Source organism: Arachis ipaensis, chromosome B01 (genome assembly GCF_000816755.2).
Source record: "Arachis ipaensis cultivar K30076 chromosome B01, Araip1.1, whole genome shotgun sequence".
NCBI lineage: Eukaryota > Viridiplantae > Streptophyta > Magnoliopsida > Fabales > Fabaceae > Arachis > Arachis ipaensis.
In genome coordinates, this window is record NC_029785.2 from 122,569,423 (window position 1) to 122,579,551 (window position 10,129).

Consider the following 10,129-nt stretch of genomic DNA (forward strand, 5'->3'; position numbering starts at 1 on the left):
GAGCAGTTTGTAAATTGGTTTTACCTAGGAACCATTTTTTATATTAATGTGCGGGACTTCGAAACGTCTCGTTCGCGTTAGTGCAAGCGCATGTTTTACATGCTCTGTGATATGAAGTTAGTTTTTGTTGGACTTGGATCAAGTTGATTGGACTTGGATGTCAAAAAACTTGTATGTGTAACATAACTGAAATAATTAATATTAAATAAGTTATTAAAATATGAATTTAATATGAAGTTATTTTACATTAATGACGTGAATGACAATGGATCTCCATAAAAATTATGTAAAATATGTTATACAGTTATATTAAAATTACGGGTTAACTATTAATTTGGTATCTGAAAAAAAAAATTTTCGGCTAATAAAAACTTCTTGAAAGATGTTATCGACAAAACAATCTTTAAAAATGATTTGAAAATAGGATAAAAATAATCAATTAATATTATATTTTTTATAAGTGAAAAAAAAACTTTCACATTTAGTAAACTACTTATTTATTTTATTCGAATTTAACAACATTTAAATTTTTTTAGCTCTAGATTTTTTTTTTTAGATTTTTTGAATCCGGACCTTTATTTATCTGATATAAGTTGCATTTGTACTTTGCTTAAGCTATATAGTTTATTCTGAGTTTTCTATCAGGAAAAGGTTCAACACTTTTTTCTTTATATTAAAACCAAAAAAATAATGAAAGAAAGATGAATAGATACTGATTAAGTGATTATTTTGACAGAAAAATTTTTGCTCCTCAGTTTATTTTGTGGTCGGAGCAAACAGTAGAGAATGCATGTCACAAGATACACTTAACAAATATTGTACAGAAAGTCAGAAACACAAGAATAAGATTTTATTGATCAAATGATTTACATATTGTGACATGAAGGTTCTATAGGGGCACTCTTTACAAAACGATTTTACCTCCTTAAGAAGTTGAGGTGTCCAATGCAGTATGCAAATAGAAGGGCAAATATAACAGGGAATACAATGAGAAGTGCACCAGTTACACCTAACAAATCATGGTGAAAACCATAGTAGTCTCTTAAAAATTCAGCAATTGTTCTGGTTTTTGCATCTGTAAAGGCTGTTACTGATATCTCTCTGTTTATATCTCCATATTGTGAAGTAAGCAACCCATTCAGTGCCCACGACGTGGGGCATAGATAATACATCCAAATCCACCACTTTGGAATTTGCTGCAATGAGGAAACAACCATCACATTATCATTAATAGGTACTAATAATCTACCATTTCATTTATTAAATATGTATAATTGTAACAAATATGAGATTAGTCAAAATGGTAAGCATCTTATACTCTAACCAAGAGGTTTCAGTTCAAATAAAACTTACCAGACGTGGCACAATGAATCCAGAAAACAAAGTGAGCATGGTGTAAGCAGAAGAACACACAATGGAAGCAACTTGAACATTTGGTGTGAATGAAACAATGAACATTCCTAGGTAATTGAAGTATAGCAGGTTGCAGAACATGCTGTACAATGACCAAAATATTTTGTATGCAGACCAATGGTACCCGATCATAGGGTATGTGATTATGACATATAAGACAGCTTGAGTCAACAAATAGGGAACCTCAATTATCACCTACAACACATGGAAAAAATGGAAAAATGGTTTATGGTTTCAACATCTTTTTCCAATTAAGAAAGGAAAATGAACAGAACATGAATGGTGAACCTGTGCAAATGAATAGGCCCACGGAGAGTACATTCCAGCAAATTTTTCGCGATACAAAACAATGCGCTCTGTTGCCACAATCGACAAAACTGATGTGCAGTTATTTATCCCAAAGATTAAAGCAGCAATGAACATTGAACCAAATACATTGAACAAGTCCTGCTGGTTGTCTCTGTAAAGGAAATAAGCAAAAATGAAGTAAACTTTTTAAACGCTAATATTGCATCAAAATCAGTTCCTAAATAAATACACCAAATATCTAAAGAATGCTGATAGCAGCAATCTGTTTTTGAAAAATGAAGAAAACATGATCTATTAGGAAACTATATTAAGTAGAATTATGCTCACTAACATGTTCTTTCCTTTCTTCCAGAATAGTATCCCAAACAGAAGGGATGCAGCAATCACAAAATTTATGCGCATCAAGTTGTATGAAGGGCTTCTCCAGTATGACAAATGTTGTTTCCATAAGCATGCTTTAAACTGTTCCCAACCATTTTGTGGGAAATGAGAAGGAAAATGCAAGTCTTTGGAACCAGGAGCTGGTGAACTTAATTGTTCAACTAACTCTTTGTTCTGCCTGCACTCACATGAATAATAATTCTTAAAAAAGAAAAAACATATAAAAAGTAGTTGTCTCCAAGGCTATGCTTCAATTTTTTAAAAAAGTCAAATTATTCACTAATATGTTGATGCTAATCCTTAATATATTACTGCAATTTTATTTGTACTAGCAAGTAAAATGATTCTCTCAATTAGTTGCACATAACAAAATTATATGAATAACTTACTCATATAAAGTTGACTCCCTATAAATTTGGGCAAAATCTACTCCAATTTCAACTTCTGCAGAACCTGAAGTTACCTCTAGCATCCATGTTGACGGATTATAGTTGTCTTTAATCTTTGGCACCCGTGGTATACTCTGTATGAGAACAAGTTGCAAGAATGTAAAACAAGATTTTGCAAACAATAACTTCTTTCCTGAAGAGTAACATCAAACTGACCTCAAAGTATTCAATAACCTGACTTGAGTTCTGACCAAGTGGGCCAGAGTAGATGATGCGTCCCCCAGTTTTCATGAGAATTAGCTGAAGGGAACAGAAGACAAGAACCTTAACTTAGTAAAATCATGAATCTAAAACACACCCTTCCTTTAAAATTGCCAGGAAAATATTGAAAACACACAACTTCATTAACATTAGAAATATCTGTCTGAGATATTGCTAAAACCAAGAGTACTAAAGGAGCCATTTAAGATGTTTCATCACAGTAATATGATTATAAAACAATTCGGAATCTACATAAGGGACAGTATACCTCATCAAATGACTCGAATATATCAATACTAGGCTGGTGAATGGTGCATGCGACAGTTCTTCCTGTTCTAACAACATTCTTCACTGCTCTCATAACAACTGCAGCTGCCCTTGCATCTAGACCCGAAGTTGGTTCATCCATAAATATGATTGAAGGATTAGCAACAAGCTCAATGGCTATGGTTAGCCGTTTTCTTTGCTCGGTAGACAATCCACTAACATTTGGCAAGCCTACTAAGGAATCTTTGATCTGATCCAGCTCAATAGTATGAAGGACTTCCTTTACAAATTCCTGAGAAATGATTATTAGAGGAAATGAATGAAATCCAATCCAACAAACAAGTTCAATGTCACAGAAATATCATGCTGCTATAAGAAGAAACTTGTACAGATTTAGTTATTGCATCAATCTGAGGAGGAAGCCGAAGCCAAGCAGAAAACATCACGGATTCTTCTACTGTTATATTCGGAGAATGAATGTCATTTTGTTCGCAGTAACCTGAGATCCTTGCAAATGTTTCTTGAACCTTTTGATAGCCACCGATTCTAATATCCCCTTTTATAGTACCACCTGTTTTTCTTCCACAAAGAACATCCAATAAAGTTGTTTTCCCCGCACCACTGACTCCCATCAGTGCTGTTAATATGCCTGGTCTCAATGAACCTGTAACGTCACAAAGAAGCTGAAGCTGCTTTTTACTAAATCCTTGGTTTCTCATTTCCTGCATTCAAAATGATGTGATTATACAACCATGTCCATGGAGACAAATCTAACTTAATTTGTAAGTAACAACTAACTGGAACTCAATCATGAAGAGTACCATAGGAGGGTCAACATAGTACTGCACACCACGGAATGCTAATGTTAGTGGTTGGAAAGGCAGAACCATTCCTCCTGAGTGCTGACCTTTTTCTGGTTCTGTTGTACTTTCAACTGGAGTGATGTTTCCGGCAAAGTTACCATTGTTTTCTTGATTTCCTTGTAACTCTGAATGCTTGTCGGAAGATATAAGAGCGCGAGAACGTGAAGGAACTAAGAGTAGAATGCCAAAGTGAAGTTTAATGAATAAAAATGTAGTTAACATGAAACATGCCCCCAAATAAGCTACAAGAGAGTAACTTACCCTTGAAGAAAGACAAGACCAATGTAAAAGCTGTGTTAAACAGAACAGTGAGCCCAAGTAAGGCACCAACGGATATCCAGTAAAAGTAGCCATCAAAGTTGAGACCACGACTTTCCATTATTTGGTGACCCAATGTTGTGTTTGCAGACATCTTCATTAAGAAAAACAAAACCAGAAAGTTGAGGAATCTTTGTTATCAAAAGAAACTCATACAAATTTAAGTTTCAATACAGTATTACCTTTTGCCACCTAGGAGCAAGAAATTCATTCACCGTCACAGCCAGCTCTCCATATGACAAAGGAGATATCCAAAATCCCCAACGCAACCAAGATGGCATATAGGCTAGAACAAAAAAGCAGCTAAGAATAATCATTTGAACAAAAACTATCTGCTCAAAATTCAAGAGAGTCCTAGATTCTCACGCTTTGGGAGGACGACGCCACCAAATAGTAAAGCATATAGTATGGCCACAGTTCCAGCTGTCATAGCAGCAGCCACATTTTGGAAAACTGAGGCAATAAATCGAAACATCGATATTGATGACATGTGTAAAGTGAATAGGAGGAGGAATTGGCGAAAGAACCTGAGAAAAATTTGAACATGAGTTGAAACATTGTTACAATAATGCAAGAAATTGAAGAATAAAATTAGCTTTCTATTGTGTACCAACCTGCCAACCTCAGGGCTGTAACCAATAACATAATAAGTAAGTGCAGTCCAAATGAAAGATTCCAACAATGAAAGTGGAATCTTGAGAACAGCTGAAGGGATTGAATAGGCCCAAGCAGGATAAAAGCACAACTCTTTCTGTTTGTAGAACACTGAAAGTCTTGATATTGTCATAGAAAGTTCTGGATATCCATCAGTCAAAAGTATGATGAGTGAATAGAATAATGACCCCATGAAATAATTCCCATGAAGTGCATCAACATACATTCGTGTCCGAATGAAAACAGTCATTCCTATGGATGCAACGATCACAAGCTGCGTTGACTTGAATACATAGACAAAAGAATTCCTTTTCATCAGAAGAAACTCCCTCATTATGCAAGCCTTAAACAATTCCCACTTTGTTAACGAGTATTTTCTAAAGGCGAGAGCATTCTTATGGCTCTGAGACTTGTCAAATGGCTTTGAGATCTCCTCCTCCAGCTTTTTGCCAAATGAACTATGCTTAAACTTCTCAATGAACTGTTCAGTAGTAACATAGATGTAAGGTTCTTCTGATCTGCTCCAATACTGTGCTTGATCGTTTCTAGAGATAACCTGGTTTTAACAAACATTTCAAATCATTATGAAATTATAAAGGAAAATACAATTAAGATTAAACTTAACTTATATACCTCTTGAAGAAAGTCAGCAGTGCCTTTTCGTGGTGGACACTGGAACCCACAGTCCTCGAAGAACTCAACTATACAATCACGTGGACCGTGGTACACGATTTTCCCTTCTGCCATTAGGACAATGTCATCAAAGAGATCAAAGGTCTCTGGTGCTGGCTGAAGGAGCGAAATCAAAGCAGTTGCATCTGTGATATGCACCATATGCTGAAGACAGGAGATTATTTGGAAAGTAGTGGAACTGTCTAAGCCATTGGATATTTCATCCATAAAGAGAGCTCTTGTTGGTCCAACAATCATTTCTCCTTCATCAGGCCCCAAAGTCAGGATCATAGCCACTTCATACATCAAGTTATAATGAAATGATTACAATAAATATAATAATGATACCTGTAGTTACCCTTTTCTTTTGACCACCAGATACGCCTCTTCTTATAGGATCTCCAACCAATGTGTCAGCACAGACATCGAGACCAAGGATCTGTAAGGCATTTTAATAGTCAATTAGTCAAAAAAACAGCAACAAATTATCAAGATATGAGCTACTAAACTCTAAATCCATGGAGAAAAATTGTATGCCACCTTTAAAATGTAGTCTGTCTGAAGAGTGCTCTTCAGTCCCTTCACTGATGTCGCCTGTAATGAAAAATTTTTCAGTCAGACTATCTTCTCCAACAAGATTTGGAGGTGGAAAAGTTAAAGATGTGGGGTGTTGTACCTTCATATATGCATCCAAATCATGGTCCGGCATTATTCCTGCTTTTTTCTCTCTTCTGCTTACTTCCTTCAGAAGCTCTTTCATACAAGGAAAACAAAACATATACTCAAGCCAGTTTAACTAAACCTGTTTTTCTTTTGCCTTTTGGAAATATAGTTACCTACCATCTTTGATTCCTACACCCTGACAACGTGCAGAGAAATCAAGTGTTTCCCTAACTGTCATCTCTGGAATATGTAGATCATATTGGCTTACATAAGCCGAGGATTTTTGAGGAATGAATTCTTCTAGTGGGTGTCCATTGTAAGAAATTTCCCCTTTTACCTATTAAAAAACACATAGAATGCATGTGAAAATAGAACAAGCATGCAAAAGATCCATTTTAATTCAAATAAATTAAATAGAAACTATCAACTATTGAGCTTCATTCCACCTCATTCATAATTCATTCCTTTGTGGTACTATATATTAGCAGACAAAAAAATTTTTTATGACAAATTAATGAAGCAATGCTTGAAAGATCCAATATTGCAAGCACATGCCACTTTCAAACAACAATTAGGCAATTATTATAGAGAAAATTAGTCAAGAAAAAAGCCTAGAGATAGAAAACCTTGAGAGAATGGTCAAGTCTCCCTGCCAGAGCCAACAATAGTGTTGTTTTACCACTTCCTGGAGGGCCAAGCAATAAGGCCATCCTGTAAGAGAATCAAGCATTGAAAACAAAGCACTAGTACAATCATGTTATGATTTATGTTACTGAATACCGATTATCAAAGTTCAATGGCACTACTTAACTTTGTAAGCAATAAACATACCTTCCAGGCTTAATAATGCCATTGGCATCTTTGATTATACTTATCCGGGATTTTCGAGATCGTAGGATTAACAATTTACTTGCATCCTTTTCCCACCAAAAGAAACGAATGTTAGAAGTTAGAAAAATATGAAGTGTGAAATGAAGTTATATATAATTACAGATGTTACTTACAATGATCCACCCCTTAAGGGTGTTCCACAAAGTTGGTATCGGCTTGCCCTTAACAACCTGACACTCCGCTTCTATAGTAAGATTTTGGTACCTCACTTCCACAGTGGGTAACTTGATACCAACTCTTCAAACCAAAGATGAAATAATAATATATTAACCTAACCATAAAATTGTGAAAACCAACGTTATACGGTCAATATTCAACATATGAAAAAAAAAAATCAAAAACTCTTCAAATAATATTTAAAATTCAACTAAAAGAAATATTAAAATCTAAACTCTATAAAAACTTATCTGGACTTCATAATAATTTGTTTGACAACATATTATAGTATTTGATTTAAATTGGCTTTTATAATATTGGTTTTTTAATATTATTTTACCATATTTACATATATGTACATGATAGAATTAGAGTAGTCAAAATAAACCAAATATATCAGGCCAATTTGTTTATCTGACTTAAATGAACATACTTTTATGAGTTAACAGTCAATTTCGTCCCTGGAAGATACCTCGATCTCCATTTTCGTCCCCGAAAGTCAAAATTAATCAAAATCGTCCTCCAAAGATACCTTACCTGATCACGTTCGTCCTTTCGTCATCTCCGTAGCTGAGTTGGCAAACGTCCGCTGATGTGGACCGTTAACTGCCAAGGTGAAAAATGTCAGGCTGTAGCATGTTGTTGATGACAAGATAAGTCTTGTTTAAGTCGTCAAATTAGTCCTTAGAGTAGATAAACCCTAATTTCATCGAGTTATAGTATGCCCAACCTTCGTTTACCAGGCCAGAATTGCTACAAGCAGATAACAGGAAAACAAAGGTGCTATCATTAGGCTCAATTCCTCTACTCTTCATCTCGGAAAATAGTTCAATAGACATTCTCCCCATACCATGAATTGCATAAGCCGTTATGATGGTGTTCCATGATATTATATCTCTACAAGCCATTCCACGAAAAATCCTGCATGCTAACGCTAAATCTCCACAACTTGCATACATATGCATAATTGCATTTGAAACAAAAGTATTCAAGTGAAAATTCAATTTCATGATATAACCATGAATTTGTCTGCACTCCCTTAATGATGCTAAATTTGCATAGGCAGGAAGGATGCTTGCGATAGTAACTGTATCCAGTTTAAGATACCCACTCAAAAGTTCTTCAAATAGCTTTAAGGCCTTCATGTACCAATCATTCTGCACATATGCAGCAATCATGGCATTCCATGTTCTGGACCATAACATCTGATTCAAAACCCATCTTGAGCGCATAGCAATGCACTTCTCTTCCCCATAAATTATAAAAACCGAGATGACACAGGAAGAGTGAGACATTTTGTCGAACAGGAAGAGTGCATGTTGCATAGACCCAGATGACACAGTATCAACTAGAGCCCTTGAAAGCCGAGACAGAAGAAGATGATGAAGCGCTAGAGCCCTTGAAAGCCGAGACAGAAGAAGATGATGAAGCGCTCTGGAATGGTTGTGGGAGTGAGCAAAGGCGATGGTGGGTTTCTTGGAGCGTTTATGGTGAATAGGGGGAGTAGTGTTGGGGGAGCTGAGGAAAATGGGTTTCTACCGAAACGACGTGGTTTCTGTTCTCTGCCACCTTGGCAGTTAACGGCCTACGTGAGCGGACATTTGCCAACTCAGCTATGGAGATGACGGAAGGACGAACGTGATCAGGTAAGGTGGACGATTTCGATTAATTTTAACTTTTGGGGACGAAAATGGAGATTGAGGTATCTTTTAGGGACGAAATTGATTATTAACCCATACTTTTATCTTTAAAATTAGGTATGTGAAAACAAGATGTTAAAAAACCTTAAACCGATTAATTCTCAAAAAGAATAAATTAAAAGGGCTAGTTCGTGGGAAAAAATCCATCTATCTAAACTAGTTAAATGAGTTCATTCGATGGATGCTATTTTGTCGACTTTAAGAGTGTATATGAATCGGGTGAATCGTTTGTTTTGATTCGAATCCAATTTTAAATAATGATCGGTCTATTTTTAAAATTCTTATCCAACTCTAAACTCGGTAAAATTTTACTACTTTCGAATCACACTAAAATTGGGTCTAAACCAGTGAAGTTCGGATCTTGATAAACTTTATGTCAAAAAATTATGATGCACTTATTTATAAAAAAAAATATATATACTTATTGCCGATAAGTTGATATCCATATTTGAACTCGAATTTATCCATAAATTCTAATTTCATGCTTCTTTGATCTATTTTTTAATTCAATAACTGTGATTAAAAATAAAATAATAAACTTATAATTAATATAACGTAATATTGAAATTAATTTAAAACATATATTATCTTTTTTAATCCCGTTAGAGTGCATTGGGTTGGGTGAAACTGGGTTCGTCTTGATCTGACTCCGACCTGGATCGAGTCATGTACACCTCTAGTTGATTCTTTTTTTTTTTATCAAAGATAAGGAGACTCAAACCCGACCTCTTAAATAAGTATGAGAAAAATATATCATTTGAGTTATAACTTATTAAGAGTCGACCCTATTACAATTGAGCTATAACAAATGAGTCAACTATTGGATTTATTAGGTTACAACAAAATTAATCAATAGACAAAGGAAAAGTATAGGTAACCAATAAGATTTTTGAACAATGTGTAAACAATGTGAATTAATAAGATTAAAAGAGTAAATTTAATTAGTAGTATTAAATTAGGATGTAGTGTATTTTTATTTGATTGATGGTTGTTCATGTTGTTCAAAATTTTCATTGTTCCCTATCACTCCCCATAGACAAAACATTACTCATCCATATAATTCTGATTATTAAGAGACTAACACTTTTAATCAAAAGAAGTGGAGAGTTGACTAATAATGGTTAAGGGTCAAGCACAAAATAATCTATTCCCTTTTTTATTATAATCTATATATTTATAAAAAAATATTAAA

The 10,129-nt window shown here is 34.7% G+C and overlaps 1 protein-coding gene across 5 annotated transcripts in view; it reads right to left on the minus strand.

The window, feature by feature from the left end:
* Positions 829–10,129, minus strand: part of LOC107612260 (pleiotropic drug resistance protein 3-like) — an 11,633-nt gene continuing 2,332 nt past the window's right edge. Inside the window, exons 1-24 of one of the 5 annotated variants that reach the window (XM_021102908.1) lie at positions 8,088–8,857; positions 7,968–7,990; positions 7,775–7,843; positions 7,195–7,352; positions 7,022–7,107; positions 6,817–6,901; positions 6,368–6,527; positions 6,204–6,280; positions 6,068–6,121; positions 5,876–5,966; positions 5,489–5,790; positions 4,816–5,411; positions 4,568–4,728; positions 4,384–4,487; positions 4,145–4,295; positions 3,842–4,053; positions 3,410–3,742; positions 3,022–3,312; positions 2,709–2,792; positions 2,493–2,626; positions 2,054–2,281; positions 1,702–1,873; positions 1,354–1,608; positions 829–1,196 (exon numbers count right to left, since the gene is read on the minus strand). In XM_021102908.1, the coding sequence (XP_020958567.1) occupies positions 918–1,196; positions 1,354–1,608; positions 1,702–1,873; positions 2,054–2,281; positions 2,493–2,626; positions 2,709–2,792; positions 3,022–3,312; positions 3,410–3,742; positions 3,842–4,053; positions 4,145–4,295; positions 4,384–4,487; positions 4,568–4,728; positions 4,816–5,411; positions 5,489–5,790; positions 5,876–5,966; positions 6,068–6,121; positions 6,204–6,280; positions 6,368–6,527; positions 6,817–6,900 (3,768 nt within the window). In that variant the 5' untranslated portion in view covers position 6,901; positions 7,022–7,107; positions 7,195–7,352; ... (1 more) ...; positions 7,968–7,990; positions 8,088–8,857 and the 3' untranslated portion in view covers positions 829–917. Of the gene's footprint in view, positions 1,197–1,353; positions 1,609–1,701; positions 1,874–2,053; positions 2,282–2,492; positions 2,627–2,708; positions 2,793–3,021; positions 3,313–3,409; positions 3,743–3,841; positions 4,054–4,144; positions 4,296–4,383; positions 4,488–4,567; positions 4,729–4,815; positions 5,412–5,488; positions 5,791–5,875; positions 5,967–6,067; positions 6,122–6,203; positions 6,281–6,367; positions 6,528–6,816; positions 6,902–7,021; positions 7,108–7,194; positions 7,353–7,774; positions 8,858–10,129 lie in introns of those variants that run through there. The other 4 variants (XM_021102906.1, XM_021102914.1, XM_021102910.1 and 1 more) reach the window with 4 other exon arrangements.